Source organism: Falco cherrug, chromosome 1, assembly GCF_023634085.1.
Source record: "Falco cherrug isolate bFalChe1 chromosome 1, bFalChe1.pri, whole genome shotgun sequence".
Classification (NCBI taxonomy): Eukaryota; Metazoa; Chordata; class Aves; order Falconiformes; family Falconidae; genus Falco; species Falco cherrug.
In genome coordinates, this window is record NC_073697.1 from 12,840,944 (window position 1) to 12,857,806 (window position 16,863).

The 16,863-nt window shown below is 40.6% G+C and overlaps 1 protein-coding gene across 6 annotated transcripts in view; it reads right to left on the reverse strand.

The window, feature by feature from the left end:
- Positions 1-45: 45 nt before the first annotated feature.
- TBC1D9 (TBC1 domain family member 9) overlaps positions 46-16,863 on the reverse strand; it is a 55,222-nt gene continuing 38,404 nt past the window's right edge. Inside the window, exons 13-21 of one of the 6 annotated variants that reach the window (XM_055696760.1) lie at positions 16,541-16,670; positions 12,975-13,073; positions 12,780-12,848; positions 11,188-11,428; positions 5,837-5,902; positions 4,535-4,621; positions 3,561-3,635; positions 3,323-3,423; positions 46-2,335 (exon numbers count right to left, since the gene is read on the reverse strand). In XM_055696760.1, coding sequence (XP_055552735.1) covers positions 1,610-2,335; positions 3,323-3,423; positions 3,561-3,635; positions 4,535-4,621; positions 5,837-5,902; positions 11,188-11,428; positions 12,780-12,848; positions 12,975-13,073; positions 16,541-16,670 — 1,594 coding nt within the window. In that variant the 3' untranslated portion in view covers positions 46-1,609. Of the gene's footprint in view, positions 2,336-3,322; positions 3,427-3,560; positions 3,636-4,534; positions 4,622-5,836; positions 5,903-9,833; positions 9,951-11,187; positions 11,429-12,779; positions 12,849-12,974; positions 13,074-16,540; positions 16,671-16,863 lie in introns of those variants that run through there. The other 5 variants (XM_055696753.1, XM_055696767.1, XR_008729897.1 and 2 more) reach the window with 5 other exon arrangements.

Below are 16,863 nucleotides of genomic sequence, written 5' to 3' on the forward strand. Positions count from 1 at the left end.
CACCTATTTTTCCCTCTAGCATGACTTTAATAGTTAAAAATCAAATCTGTGCAGAGTGTACTTTATTTGTTCACATAACCTATCTGTGGTTAAAAACCACTTCATCTGACAGTTTAAAAGCATTCTTTCGAAACAAAAGAATTAAACATAGCTTTGGCTAAAAAATCTGCAAGTTACATGGATGCAATATACAGGAGTATAAAAAAAATCAACAGTATTCTACAGAAAATACTCTCAAAACAGCAAATAAAGATTAGGCATGTAGGCATGATCCTGAACTGAACAAATAAGAATTAAAAAATAGCTAACAAAATTTAAAAAAAAAAAAATCCTGAATATCTGTATAAAAGAAGCAAGGATTCAAAGTGCAGGTGCTCCAGTTTCATTTTAACATATTATTCAGTAAGTTGATACAGGATACTATTCATTTTATATAAAGTGACAGTGTTCTCAGTAAGACTTAAACATTCAGTTACATTATCTTGCAGATTTTTTTTAATTACTGCTACTTTACACTGTTGTAAATGAAGACTTACGCAATACAGGCTTTTATTTTCTTAATCTAACAAGGATATAATAGGTTGGTGGTAAAGGTTAGTTTTAAGAGCTAAGCTATATATGCTGCAGATCCAGCTTTAGAAGTATATATATAATTTTTTTTGTTTTAAACTTTTAAAAACACCTTTCGATTTTTAAAAAGACACTCTACCAATCTGTTCTGGGACCTGCATACACTGTCTTTGGAGCACACCAGCAAAATTTCCAAGTCCACTGGTTAGGAACACAGCTCCAGGCAGGGTCATGCTGGAGATCTTTCCTCGGAGGCTGCAGCTGGGAAAGGACTTTTTCTCTGCCGGGTTTGGTGCAGCCAGAGGCCGCCAAATGCTGGGGAAGGCAAATGGGCTCTGCCTTCTGTCAGAGCAGAAAGCATCACGTTTAACCACGTCTGCCTGATGTGCCAGCTAGGCTCGGGGTGGACTTCTCACTTCTATTTGAGCGTATCTCGAGCAGAGGAAGTTAGGAGCCAGGCAGGTGTCACTGAAGTGACGTATTCAAAGTGGTACGTTCAAAAAAAAACCCCAAAAAAACCCAACCAAATGAAGCTTATGTTAAAACTCATTATCCTCTTTGAAAAAAAAGATGGCATGAAATAAAAGTTATCCTTCCGGGATGTTGCCTGGAACTTAATTTCACCTGAGGTCCTATTCAGGTTGACAGTGTCCCTTCAAATTGTAGCTACTTCTTGTTTTTTTTATTTTTTTTCCCAAGAATCAGATCTCTATATATGTCTATTTTAAAAATGCACATAAATATAGGCATTAAGTTTACATTTAGAAATTAAGAACTAATCTTTACCATTTTATATTGACAGCAAGGTTAATAATACACACACTTCACTGACAACTGTTACTTTTTTTCTGTATTTTGAATAAAATTTGCATTTGTGTAACATTTCCCACAGAAAGAGTGATTATACTTCAAGATAGTTAAGTTTGCACCCCAACATTTTCACATTAGTGAAAACAATCATGTTTTGAAAATACCAGGGACTGTGCCAGGTACTAATAAATACAGAATAAAAAAAATAAATAAAAAACCCGACTGCCTTTTATCCCGACATAGTAGAGATTTCATAGTCACTGGCCGAGGTTATTGGCTTACCCCTCATCCTTACATTTTTAGCATTAGTAATCCTAGCCATCATGGACACAGGCTTGTCAAAGTACCTAACCAGTGCTGGCTCAGTCAAAAGGGAAGCTAAAAATTGTTCGAAGGTGATGGCCCAGTCTCTGTCAATGCTAGTGCTTCTACGAAGAGAAGTGGAGTGGTTGCTCCGTACCAAAACGGTGTCTTCACCGATGTCCTCGCAGTGCAGCTTTTCTTCTTCATGCGAACCTGCACTCAGAACTGAGTAGGAGGACATCGAACTATCATCCTTTGTATCATCATCAGAAATGAGCATGGAAGAACAGGCTCCGTTGTCCCTGGGAGAAGAGTCTTCAAGCTTAATGTCTTCCATCTGCATGCCCAGGGCGCTGTTGGTGCAAACGGCCTCCTCGTTGTGGGTGACGAGGCTGCTCTGGAACAGCTTGTGCTGTTCGAGGGGGTACTGCTGGTGTTCTTTCTTCTGAAAAAGCTCACTCTGAATAGTTTTGCTGCAATTGTTACTGCTGCTGTCTGTCTCTTTTGTGGGCTGCGCACTGAAGAGCTTACCAACCTCACCTATCTCCAAAAGCAAGCTCGTCACGGCAGCGGTCGCGTGGTACAGATCTTGCTCATTGGGGTCTTCACTGAACATATTGTACATCGTCTTGCACAGTTCAATGAACTGTCCCTAAACACAGGGGGAGGAAACAGCAGAAAGCAGGGAAGAAATCAGACTGAGATCTACTAAATCAGCTAAAAAAGTCTGGAGTGGAGGTATGACACAATCGTTTCTGTGATTAGACTGAAACTGGAAATAATTAGGTGCATTCTAGAAAGCACTTTCTATGATCGGACAGCCAGATGTGCTGCTTTTCTCAAACTATTTAGAATAAACTGTTGGATGTTTCCTCCAACATACCACAAATGTATTTCTCTGCAGCCACAGGAGGGCAACAGAGGGTGAGCAGTGCGACACCTGGTATTCATTCTGGTGGATTTTCTTGTAGGAATGATGCTAAGTATAATATACATGTATATACACACACGCAAACACATACATGGGTCTGATAAAACTGATGAGAAGTAACGAATAATGAAATAAAAGACCTGCAGCTCTCTTTTAATTGATAGTGGTAACTTAGTTGAATGCCAGCCTTTTGGAATTCAAAACTCGTTATTAAATAGGAAGGGGATTTGATTAGGGCTACCTTAAGTAAGACGCATTGTTCTACAGGGAATAAACCTTCTCTAAATGCTCTGGAGGAAACAGCTGTCCCAAAGGGTCTCCCGCTCCTTAGCAGCTATGGATCTAAGGGGGCTGAGACTGACAATATGAATTACAAAACATAAAACGCTTCTTTCAAGTAATGTGCATTGGACATTATGAGCAAGTTGGTGATAATACTCGGTGTCATATCACCCTTTGTCTAGAGATCAAAATAATACGTTGTCATTCCTATATGCATGTATCTCATTTTTAGGATGTTTTGGGAGCTGAACGCCAGTTACAGTATGTTGAAAACAACGAACCCCTGTCTGTAATCAGCTGACTGCTGCTCTGGTAAAAAAGTATCTGCTTCAAAATAAAACCTTTGTTCAGTGTTAATGTATCAAATATTATGTAGAAAAATATGTATAGATAAAGTTAATGAAAAATAGGTGTCAGCAGAAGTACCTGATTCAGTTTGGGCAAGTCCTTCGTGTTTTTTGCTTTGGATTTGTTCTCTTGGCTCCACATTCGCAGATAATTTCGATTCTCTTGTGAGCTCTTCTTGCCTACCGCCAACAAATTACCCAGAGATGCAGGAAAAGTCCATGAAGAAACCTTAAATTAATACTTTTTTTTCCCATTTTCAAACGAGCATCTTTACAAGAAATTAAAGGTGTAATTCAAATGGAGACACCATGCATACCTTTGTCTGTTTTCAGACTCACTGTAACAAACCCATCATCTACTCCTTGTTTGTTCCTGCTGTCTAGGCCAACAACTAGGAAGTGGAAGGGCAGGGGGAGAGAGAGGTCAGTGTGGTTCTAGATACATACATACTTTTCAGGTGCACAGTGCAAAATAAAATGTTTACACTGCAGAAAACGCAGAGCAAAAAGGATAGGACTAAATGATGATTTCTGCTTATTCTTAAACCTGCTGACAAATTCCATGTGGTTACTAATATAAATACTAAGACAGGGACCACCTTAGGTTTTGTTTGTGTAGTGCAATGATTAGCCTGCATAACCACAACACAAACAGCATCTAGTGTGATAGGTGTTTGGTGGTTATATTAGCACATTTTCTTTTGTCTGTTAAAATTGCCATCTCTAGCCTATTAATTCTCATTTGTATTTTCAAACAACCTTCCTTCCCCCTGTAATCTGAAGGATGGGCAATATTTTTCTTGCATCAAAGAGAAACTTACGATCAAATATTTCAAGAAAGAGAGTGCCATTTAAGACAACAGCAATGAGACCCAGGTTCTCATTAGGGCACAAAAGACTTCTAAACCGCTGAACTACATTTTGGTGTATCTTCTAGCTTCAGTGTTTTAGGATATTTTAAGTCCTGATCGAAGTATGTCTTGAAAGCCAATACATTTACTCTCATTCTCCATCAAGGCATATATGCTGCACTTATCACAAAATTACTTCTACTGCAACAGACCGATGACATTACTCTGTGAGTACTTCCGCAATGCACAGTCCAGGGGAGTTCTTTGTGTACACACGCCTGCACCTCTATGGATATCAACATATTCAAACTGCGTACTTCTTTTTACAGAGAGTACTTCACTTACAAAGTTTAATCCAATAAAAGAGTAGCTTCCTAAGAAGACATGTTGTTTGAAATGCCTTACTTCGTCTTTTCATGCCTGAGACAAAAGATGCCTACCGTGAGTACATTCTGGTGTGATGTCTTCAAAAAAGTACTGAGTAGCTTCAAAAGCAGAGTCTGGCTCTTCTTGCTCAGGGGATGGATCTAAGCAATATAATAGAATTCTTTCATTAAAAATTCCCCCCTTTAATTAAAAACTAGAATATATTTCCATTGACTCATTTAGAATGTCAGTCTCTAGAAGTAAAAGTGTGAGGATGTGATGGGTTAGGAATCATCTCTTTTCAGCTTACAGGAGATGAACTGGACCTGTACGGTCTCCTCTCGATATCCAGCAAACTCTGACCAACAAGTAGCTGTTTGCTTTCAGAGGCTGACTTGCCCATCTTCCCACCTCTACTGCCATTACTTTCTCCTGTGCAGTTCAGCGTGTCCCAAGCAGGGTGTGAACTCTTTCCTAGCTCAAAACGGTCTGTCATGATTTGGTATGAGCTTACCAGTCCCCAAATACCAGAAGCCGCATTCTTAAAAATGGATCTCTTCTGTCATAGTTCAATAAAATTGTATTTTTTTCCAGTTAAATTAGTGAATCACTCAAGCCTACCTCCAGCAAAGCCAGCTGGGAGCAATCACAGACATATGTTCAAAGCACATGAAGATGAACGTTCTCTCAAAACTTCTGGATTATCTTTTCCAGAGGATGTAAATGTGCGCAAGAATTAAACTACTCAAACAGCTCCAGTATACCTAAATTGCACATTCAATGAGGACAGCAACAGGTTCTTTATGGCACACATACGACAGGCCAGAGAGGATATAGTTCCAGGACATAATTTTCTTCAGGGGCAAAACTGTTTTGAGGTGGTTCTGAACTGCCCTTCTAAGGCTAAGTCCAACAGTTTGTACAGCTCCCTTGAAAACACATCTAGGAAATAATCTGGATTTTCCTCGGCAAAGAGTTCTATCAGACCAGAGGGGAAACCAAGAAGAAAACCTGGGAACAGAAACGAGTAGCCAGGGCATGCTAACTTTACTATTAAATAAAGTGCATCATGGCACCAAATGCTGAGGAACACTGCATTTGTTACGCACGGGGGGAGTCACCAACCCCGGCTAAACCAGCAAGCGACACATATGAACGGCCCGTTTGTGGTCAGAGCAATAGAGGACTGCACGGGTGCTTTCAGACTTTCCAAACCCATGTCTGGTTTGGTAGAAGGTCTCTTATTTTACTGCTGCATAAACAGCTACGATACTTCCCACAAATTAATTTTTAATTGGAAAAGCTAGTCATAAACAACTCTGCTCCAAATTTCTGTTCTCAACAAGATGACAGCTATTTTAACATCATTTACTTACCAGGCAAAACATGCATTTTATACAGTAGCTTCAGCTTCTCTGTAAGATCTCCGTGGCATGCGGCACCTAAACAGCATTATACATACACAGTATGTTAATACTCAGCATTCAATGCCATTCTATTTATTGCTACAATAATTCATTTTAGAAGCTGCTACATTCACCCTGGGAACCACTGTGCTCCCTTTACAGCCTGAGATCATAAGGCAGTCACTTGACTTCTAAGATCATACGGTCTGCAGCAGAAACAGCAAGAGAACGCAGACCACCTTACCCTGAATTCCGTACTTCACCCTTGGGTCCTTCATTAAATGTCTTTTTCAAAATGCTCGAAAATAATCTACAGTCATCACAATACCAGTCAGAAGGGCCTCCAGCTGAAAGTTAAGACGACCTTTTTGTGCCGACTTCAGACTTTCTGATCTGAGGATCCCGTAATAACATCACATGGCTTAGAACAGTAAGATACTTCTCAAAAAAAAAGAGAGAAACTGAAGTAAACAGCATTTATCACAGCTTAGCCACTGGCTAAACTGATGTTCAGGCAATACTCTCTAGTGATTTATCCACCTCAACCCTTATTCCTTTCTGGTCTACGCTACAATTAGCTGTACAAAATCTATTTGTATTGTAGCCCCTCTTTCCAATTAATTAAACAGATATCTGTCAATTTTAAAGTACTGAAATAATAAATAATCAGACTTCTTCACAAATATTACTTGTTATGATGTGTAATTCATAAACAAATGAATTAACCTTCATTAATTAGGTTACACAGAGATTCATTTTACTTTACAGGCTACTGTGTCAACTCACCTCTGCGATGCAAACCACAAAATGTGGTTTGGCAAATACTAACAATCACAGTCTACTGTAAAGCTTAAGACTACAATAAATACAGAAGTTAGACCAAAGAACCGAGTACTTCTACGTTAGCCATTCTGCTTTCAACTTTGTTCTTTTTAAGCACAAAATGTCCTTACGTTCCTATGTGGTATACTACACCGTGCAGCTAATGCACTCTCTTCTGGTGAAACTGTGCCTTAGGTTATGCACCCAGGTACCACAAGAACTGCCCCACTGCTAAAGGCAACATGAAATAACCAAGGCACGCAATGGGCTGCAGTTCCGCATCCTCCAGCAACAGCTAGGGATGCATTCACCAACAAAGGATACGGGACACGGGATACCTGGTGACACATGTAGCCTTGTTCCTCTCCCTGTCCCCAGATGGGAACAGAACTGAAAAAGCTGAACTGCTACCACTTTTCACTTTTTGCCTGAGATGAATCTACGTGTACTTCCTAATGTCAGACCCTTTTCCTCCCTCAAAACATATGCAAATAAAGACAACAATGCGAGACCAGATGTCATGTGGACTCTCAGAGACAACCCTCCGGGTCTCCCCCTGGAGAGCCCAGGAAGCTTTACAAAAGAGCAGAACAGCCGACTGGCAATTTGCAGGAACTGCTTGACAGTTAGCTGCAGTGGGCCACCCAAAATCTGAGGATTGATGGTGTGTTAAGAAATGAAAAAATAAGGCCGCATTCATAAAGACAACAGAAAAGGAATGGACCTCTGGTAGACGTGCCCCTGTTATGGAGAGTTTGTATGGGTGGATACCTCTGCTCAGGCCACCGTTTCGACCTGCACACTGCAGTACAGGGCTAATTTCATAGGAGAGCTCAGAGAATTCAGCGGCCTCCTGCACCGCCCCTGCATCCCTGAAGAGCAAGGCAGATGATACTGGTGAGGGCCTGTGAACAGCACTGGGGAGGTGCTTAGTCCCAACCAGAACTCCTTCCTGGCACCCTGGAGTCACAAGTCTTTAAACCTTCAACGGTTCTCCGCAAACCATGCCTTTTTGCCGTCTGAGTCTCAGATGATGCATCACCAGTTTTTATCCAGAACTTTTAAATTTACTTTGTGGTAAGAAAAGAAACCGTGCTTGGAAAAAAGTGCAGCTACACCCTTTGAATCTTTCTACCTGAAACAGCAGCAGTGAACACTGTCACCTTCACGCCGCAAGCAGTGTCCTCACGCCCACCTGCTCTTGCCCCTCTCAGGGCTTGACCAACACCCCCCTCCTCACAGCATGACCAGAACAACTGTCACTGAGCCCCCTTTCTGACCCTTCCCCTTCTGTCAACACCATGCAGGTGTCAAGTCTTTTCTGGGCATAGTGTCATATGTGCAGTTTTCCCCCATCTTCTTTGAGGCCATTAACAAAGTAATTAAGCAGGTTAGAACTTTATTCTGTTAACATAAAACTTGGTAGCAACATAGAAGCGTTGGCTTCACATTGCCCCTCTCTTGAGTGTAAGTGGAGAGGGGTGTAGAGTGTTTGTACAGCATTTAGCTGCCTGAAAGAACTGGGGGAGTGGTGAGGTTAACACTTTGCTTTCGGAACATCCTCCTGCAATCTGTGCTTGGTGAAAAACTCTTTTTTCAGGAAAAAAACCCCATAAAATACACACACGCTCAGATACTCCTTGAGAGATGGAGTTTTCATGGTGCTGACTTCTGCATGAGGCTGTGGCAAGCGCTGCAGTCACCAGCAGTCATTGGGAAGGTGGAAGCGCCGCATGCTCTGAGAAGGGAGTATTGCAAAAACATGATCGGAGGCAGGGGGGCACTTAAGAGTCCATGTGGAAATGGCTCTAGCTTACTAGGATCCTGAGTCAACAGCTGACATGCTGTAATCTAGCGTGGTATAGAGGCGCAGGTAAGCTGCTTCACGAGTGCATACCCCAAACAGCTCACAACCAAGGCTGACGGCCCTTTCTGAGCAGCACAACTCCTAGCGGAAACTAGTCAAGATCACTCCTTTATTTGAACTTGCAGCAACACGACACAGAGTAAGTGTACAAAATATGCCAGGTTGTTCCATCTTTGCTCAGCTGAGGCCCTAGAGGCACCTGAAGTAGGAGGTTCTTGAGCTATTTGCTGCAGAGGCTACAAAAAGGAAATGGAGATTCCCAATTACAATTATGGTGCTTTCACGTCCCACGGATTTCACGCTGACACAGAAGGAAAGGGCCATCAGCCCATGCTGGGACACACAACACCCCTTTTTACCTCCTCTCCGTGGAGCTCCTAGTAGGTGTCAGTGGCTTCAAAGAGAGGCTTTGAGGGAACAAATCCTTAGGGGCGCATGGAATAAGGCCATTGCAAGACAGAGTTGCAAAATGGAAATGCTTCAAGGGCCATGGCTGCTTCAGCCGCCATCAAGCACCCCCTGAGATGGGCCATGCCTGGGAAGTACTTGAACAGACACTTCCTTTAGGAAAGACAGACTTGAGTAACCAGGGCCAGAGCCCAACACTGCTGTTTGGACACAGTAAGAAGAGAGAGGACGGTGCTCACAGGTCACCTCCAGAATGCCCACCCTCTGACCATGCCTCCTGCGACAGCCACAAGGAAGAGGCGACACAGTCCCCTGTTGCTTCAACAGAAGATATTTCTCATTTAGGAGATTTTCCTAGCCAAGGAATATTGGGTTGGTGAGGCAGACTGAAGCAGCTGGTATCGGTGGAATGTTTCTAAGTCCCAGGCATGATGAAATACGCTTAAGCAAATCCATGTTGCCCTTGCTAGCATTCATGTGCCTCTCAAACAAGGAAGTGCCAACAAGAAAGGAGGTTGATTTAAAAAACCCCACAAACAATCACCCTCAGCACAACAAAAACCTCCTGTTTTCAAGCTATGCCACACTGGGCTTAGTCTCTGAAAAAATATGGCTTTGCAGAATGAGCAGTTTTGATTGTTTAGTCCAATGAAGATATCGTTCAGTCATGTTGGCTTATAGCCACATTTGTGCATTTAACATTCATTTCTGTTCACAGCTGCTAACGCCGTTCCTTGTTCTTATTACTCAGTATTAGCTCTAAAAAATGCTGTCTCAACCACAAACCGGTTGATTGTTATTAACAGCATCCTGCAAACAGCAAGAGTAGTTAATCCATGGGTCATGTCTCAAAAGGCCATTAAGTGTTACCTGGCAAACAGTCCCTCAGATACAACGCAGAACTGCATCACAGGAAGCACCGTTTTTTTAAGGTGGTGTGAAGGCAAGATGCGCAATCAGTTTTACTGCCACATGGCTATTTTGTACCTGCGAGAGAGCAGGTGTTACCATTGCTGTACAGAGGATTTCATGCAAGGCTGCATTTGGTGCCCTAATGCTTGAAAATAATTGTTACAAAGAGTTGCTGAAAGCCAGACTGGCAAACCTTTTCTCTCTCAAAAAGGATCTGGAGGAATCCTTGAAGAAACAGCTGGCAGAAACATTAGGTTGCATGAAATAACACATAATAAAATGGTGAGATACTGGTCACTTACAGGGAATAATTCCTGCTGTATTCAAAACATGGCTGTATTCAAAAGTGGCCAGCTCCCGCGCCTCCTCTTTGCTTCTTCACGTCAATCCTAGGATTTGCCTCTTCCCTTTGTTGCAACACTGACTTTCATGTCTTGAAGTCTTGCTTCTTCAAGACTTACATGGGCTGTAATCTCCATCGGCAACACTCAGCATTCCTATCTGACCTGTACCTCCACTTTCTCCTTTTCAGGTGACTTCCATCCTACTCTCTCTTAGTCAGCAGTCTTGGGTATTGATTTCAGAAGTAATACATGTAGTACCTCTCACTGCATATACTGTGAGGTACAATACCTTCCCCTCACACATGGACACATGTATGTGGGGTGTCAGCAGACTTCTAAAGAGAAGCACTTTTATGCAGGGGCAAACAAAACTAGCATCCTCACCCTATCCCTCTCCTGCCCCTTACATGTGCACATAAATTTCTCAAGTCTTCCTGAACAACCAGGGGAGGAAATGCTGCCTCTCTTCCTCTTTCCAGAGCGGGTAGCACTGACAAAAGGTATACATTCCCAGCTTTCAGGGAAAGTTTAAGGAGCAGATAATAAAATGCAGTGTCACTGAGAGGAACATACAGAAGAACATGCAAAAGACTTTCCTAAAGGAAATACTTTGATTAGAATTAATCACTCCATTAAGCACACAAGCTGTAGGTCATTTTTGTGTTGAAGGTTAGCAGTCGGGGAAATCCTCAGACCCTAATGGATGTGTAGTTCACGTGTAGTCCTTCTCTCTCTGTGATACACCCCTGGCAAATGTAGATGCACCTACTGAGACCAGCCTAAATCCGAGTGGGAACCACTGTCACAGACATGATAAAAAGAACTGAACGGTAGCGTGAGCAACTCTCAAAACCAAAGGTGACTTATGCAAATTGGGATATGTCAAACTCAGACTCTTTATCTGAGAGCCCTCCCCTTTAGAAACAAACTGTTTTGGTCTGATTGAGAGTGCTGTGAATTCTCCTTACTTAGCCCAGAGACGAATTCACGGAAGTTGATGAGCAAGTCTCCATTTTCATCAAGCAGCCTGAACAAGCGTGCAGCTAACACGTCTGAATGAGTTCCACATGCCCAAGGAAAGAGGAGAGCGAACATCCCCTTGAACTGCTCAAAGTCAATACGGTACTGCTCCAGGTAAGGCAGGCTGGGATCATGCCGGTCAATAGCATTGCTGTTTCCTCCCCAGTAGCAGCTAGTCAGATGTTCTGCCTGAACAGAAGGCAAATGCTGTGAGATCGTCATCACCATTGCTCTCAATGATACAAAAAATCCAAACAACTCATAAACACACATTCTTAAAACAACACAAGACTAGCAGATGTATTTCCGTCTATCTAGCCCTTGTACTTCTGCGAGAGGTTTCTCCTCTAACCAACACAAAAATACACCCCTCTACATAAAAGAAAAAGCAAAACTTTTTCTGCCTCCCAGCCAGATGAAACATGAAATACCTGTTTTGAACAGAGCAGCAGGCAGCTGCTTACATACATACTTACATACATACATACACACACAGGCTTGCTGTGCTTGGTCACCCCCTTCAGCCTCACCACACAGTCAAGTCAGAAAGGGGATTCATGAAATCTTTATTTTCAGAGCATATGAAAATAGCTGTTTATTTGAAATATTTGTTGTTGAACTGTATAGTCTCAAAACCACTGTGTAAAGTCCTACTCTTTCAGTCTTACTGGTCAGTGAAAGTTCTGGAGCTGATTTCGGTGGAATCTAATTCTAAACGATTCAGAAGGTTAGAGAAAGAGATCCTAGCACTGCAGTGTGATCAACTGGAGTGGGCTGTCCGACTTGGTCTCACTGGTTCCACGGAAGTCTGAACGAAGGCACTGCAGGAATTGTAAGACCTGACATTATAGATGGGAAATTGAAAGGAAAGAAATTCTTTGTGGTATATCAAAAAAAATCTCTGTTGAAATAATACAGAGGGAAAAAGTATCTTATTTTAAGGCAACTGTGCATGAAGGTGAAGCTAAAGCATTTTAACTGCTCACCTTTAAATTTGTGTACCTAATGGTATTGCCATACAATTAACTTACAAGGACACATCACTTCGTGACACTGAAGTCCAAATAATGCAGAATACATCACTGCATTAACAACGGCAAAAGTCAGCTATTGTGATATGGAAGTGTTAACTGTCTAAGATAACAGAATAGAAGCATTTCTGTGCTAAATTCCAAAAGTTGGGTCAGGTAGAGACACACATACATGAGTTTCTAAAGACTGAACACAAACCCCTCTCTCTTCACTTTTTTGTTATAATACTTTTCATTTTTTCCATGAACAAATCATTTAGTGAATTACTTATTTCCTGAGCTTTTAAAAACTGGTGGGTTTGGGTTTTCTTTTTGGTTTTTTTGTTTGTTTGTTTGCTTGCTTTTTTAATATATTCAATAATACAGCAGCTAATTAAACTTTGTATTAAGATAGCTGACAGTAAATAAATCATAGACTCAACCTGGTCTTTAGACAAAAGCAAAGTCCCACATAAAAAAAATGTTTGCATTTCCTGCAGGCACATGACCTTATCTTCACTTAGTTTTACCTTGAAAAGAGCATACAGTTCCTCCAGTTCATCAATAGTAAAAGAAGTCTCTGTCACAATAGTTCGTACCTTTTGAAACATAACATAATCAACAGTTACGGATTTGAAATCCATGTCTCATTGAAAAACTAATTTAAATTATTTCAGAAACTGACTAACCTTAATCTTCGCACAGAACATTATTTCAGTACTTACCACATTGCGCTTTGTAGTATCTTCAAGGGTTTGGATAACTTTCAGCCTTTGTTTGAATCTCATTTGTTCAATTAAATCTGCTCGGATACTTCCAAATTTCTTAAAAGAGAAAAAGAACTGCAGTATAGCCTGTGTATTAATATTTGGAATAGATAGCTTGCCTTTAATGGATTTGAGAAATTAATTTAATTACGTGATATACCACAAATGGTGTATTTAAAAAACTGCTGTTAAGGCATTTTCCTAGCATATGACAGAGTTACAAAGACTTCAGGAACACATCACTAGATTTTGTTTTTCCCAGTAACTTATTTTCATTTAATTTGAAAGGTCTTTATTAAGTTACAAATCCTCACATTTCAAAGCATAATCTCAGTAGTTAGAAACGTCTTGCTTGGCAAATCTCTATGAATAGATTTTTTCTTAACTCCTTCTGTAGGGTTTTATTTCAGCTTGTCCTGGAATATCTCTTAATTGCTAGATTTATATAGAGAGAAGATATTCAGACTAACTGGATCCCCACCAGCTGAGACAGCATACCAGTCCTTATGTTCACAAGGATCTGAAACCAAGTATGAAGAATGCAACTTCCATTTGGAAGTACGTTCTCTAAAGAGCCCAAGTCTTATGTTCAGAAGTTGTTTTTCCACAAAGCACATAACAGTCTCATGGAAGCTCCTGTATATACTACACAAGCATGCTAGGGAAAAACCTATTGGGAATAATATTCAATGTTTTCATACGTACAGGAATGTCTAATTCCTAAGGTGTATTTTTGTGAACTGTAAGCAGAAGTTTTGTGCCATCAAGAAAACACTAACATACTTAGAAATGCACAGATGACCAGCAGGAACAATAATGCTAGATGTCACATGTAAAACTAAGAGGGAGTGGCAAGATACACCTTCATAAGGGTGGATTTGTATTTCCAGCGCAATTGCATCTACAAAAGCAGGTCATAATCTGTTAGCACATTCTTGTGTGATCAAATTAACACTAAAGCTGTGCACCTTCATCACGGACCTTGGGAGGAAAATATGTTTCATGTGTTTGGAGTATTCTGCAAAGAAGCCTTTTGAAAAAACGCAATCTAGATAAACATCCATGAATATCAAGCATCCCAGAGTTCAAAAAAACTTGAAAAAGAGTGGCTCTGAGGCCGCATCTATTCCAGTTATCAGGGCTTATTCTTTGCTCTGGAAGCCAAATGAGATGGTCTGTTCACATCCATACAAGTGAAAGTCACGTAGCCTACAGAAAAGGAAGGCTGCATGCAATTACCTTCTGGGAATGGTCCCTTGCCCATGTTAACTTCCAAATCATAGGAAGAATTTCTGGAAGTGTGTCACTTGTTCTAGGTCAAAACTCTATCAAGCCTTTCAACAGCACAGACCTCTGAGTGTCAGCTGTTTAGTTAAAATGGCCAAGACGCAGATGCTACTACAGATGGAGCTGAACTTTTTAAGGCCTATTTTTTTCCAAATTAGCTAGACACGCAATCAAAGGAATTAAGCACATTACAGCTCTGAATATGTGAGTCTACACTCCATTGACAGCTAGCGAGCTATGCACAGGCCTCTAAAGCTGTAGTGATTATGCATTATTTCAGTCACTTCTACTGTAATTATTATAATGCCAGGCTCTGTGACTTCTGAATTAATTGCAAAATTGAACAAAAAGAGATTTCTTACTGAAAAGTATTTTCAGTAAGTGAAAAAACTACTGGCAGGATAAAATGTATTTGTTATGTGTATTTCAAGAATGCCTCTCTTCTTTGAAAAGAAGTAGAAAGTCTGTTCAGTATCATCACAGACAGGGGTGCTAATTGCTTAATTACCAAAAACTTCCTCTGAATTACTTCAGTTTTCACTGGAGACTTCTCACATATGCATCTGACATGATTACCTAAGAGCTGGACAGGATCAGAGCATGATGGAAGCTAGCTCTTCATAAAACAATCCAAACAGTTCGTTTCTGCCAGTGCTATGCCTTCACCAAGTTCTCAGACTCATCACGTTCCCACGACAAACAACATAGGACAGTCTGCAAGGGACATGTTTTTTTCCCTCTTGGGGAAGTGTGTGTCAGTTTGAGGGAGGGCAAAGGACTCCCCGCCAAAAAAGCAAATTTTTTTCAGCTGTAGGTCAGATGGTTACCCAACAAGTACCTTTAACAGCTTAAATTCTAAAAAGAGCCAAGATATGCTTGCTTACCTGCTATTTTGCTCTTTGTAGCCGCAATAAAGCTACCAGTGAGTTCCCAACCTTTGAGTACACACAACTAACTGAGGAACATAACAGTCATTGAGTAACAGATGTCCTGAAGTTTTTTTATCTTGATAGTTTACTGTTGAATTGTTGGGATTTTTTTTTTTTTAAAGTAATCAAATCAACCAACAACGACTCTCCCAAAACTAATTCTCTCTTTACAACTAACTCCTGCTTTCCTCACAGCTCTTCACTTCCCACGCCATTTGTTTTGCCTAACTATACTGGAGTACAGCTGGTTATTTATCTAGAAAGAGCTACAAGGTTCTGTGCTGCATAAGCCCCACAAAGACAGACTGGCTCTGCCTGGAGTCAGGTTATTTATCTAAACGCAGTTGAGCCAGTGCAAGCTGTCTTCATGATGAGGAAATCTGAAAAATACAAGGGACACAATTTCACAATAAAAGTCCTTCTCCCCATTCTAACACTGTGTGAAGGAGAATATACATCTACCTTGATGCAGTTTGCCCTTCAGCGTAGAATACACTATGGACTACCTACCTCCTTAAACAGGTATCATGTTATTAAAGCAAGGTGGGTTTAGGGACATAGGAAGTGCCTCTGAAACAGCTGTCATATTGCCAAGTATGAACCTACACCTTGAACTAAAAATACTAATTTTTACACACAAGGGTAGAAAAAAGGAAATTAAGGAGTAACTCTTTATAAAGTTACTCTTTAATTATTATAAAAAAATTAATAGCGTAATCATCAGGGGGATTTTAACTGATGGCTTATTTTTTAAATTTAAGGACAATGAAGCTGGTTTGCAAATTATAGGTTTTTTGCAGGCTTTATTCTGTGCTTTACCGATATTGGTTGTTACCAGCTACTTTCACTTGAAAGTTTTTTTAGCTTTGGTGATAATATAGAAGCTAGTGGCCCACGATCATAATCAACACTTGCCAGAAAAAAAGGTAAAAGAAAGTTCCACTAATAATAGAAAGGTCTTCTGAAATCATATAGATTTTACTAGTATTTCAGTTTGGAAAAGCATGAAAAAGCTTAGATGAGAATTAACCTTTTCTGAATTACAAGGTCAGCCTTTTGTTTGTAAATCACTTTTTGGTTGTGGGCTGCTCTCCTTTGATTCTGCAAGCTTCTATACAAAATAGCTCCAGTTAAAAGAAAAAAAAGACTAAACCCTCTCCCCTACCCCATTTCAGACTTCTAAGATGAGTCTGTATTGCTTTTATGTTCTTTCAGTTCCAAGCAAAGCCAAACTACAGAGCATCAAATTCCTCTGTAAAGCAGAACTAGTGTGGGTTGGCAAGTTCCTCTTAAGAAATCCTATCCTACCTCATAGGAAGACCTGATTAGTCTGAAGATATCCACCTCGGGATAAGGCTCTACATCATCACTGAGCAGTGAGTGAAGATGAGGAATGGGTGGAAGAGTGCTGTCCTTATTAGTGACGCTGTCCAAATATCTGGTGGGGGAAAAAAAAAAAAAAAAAAAAAAAAGAAATGAGGAACCCAAGATTCATTTGTAACTCCTCCCTTCTGAGAGTTAATAGAATAAGGGTTACATATAGATTATTAAATGTAAAAATGATCAAGGTGCTCTCTACTAATGAACTACATGATTTTTTGACATCAGTAATTTGACAAAGCCTAACACTG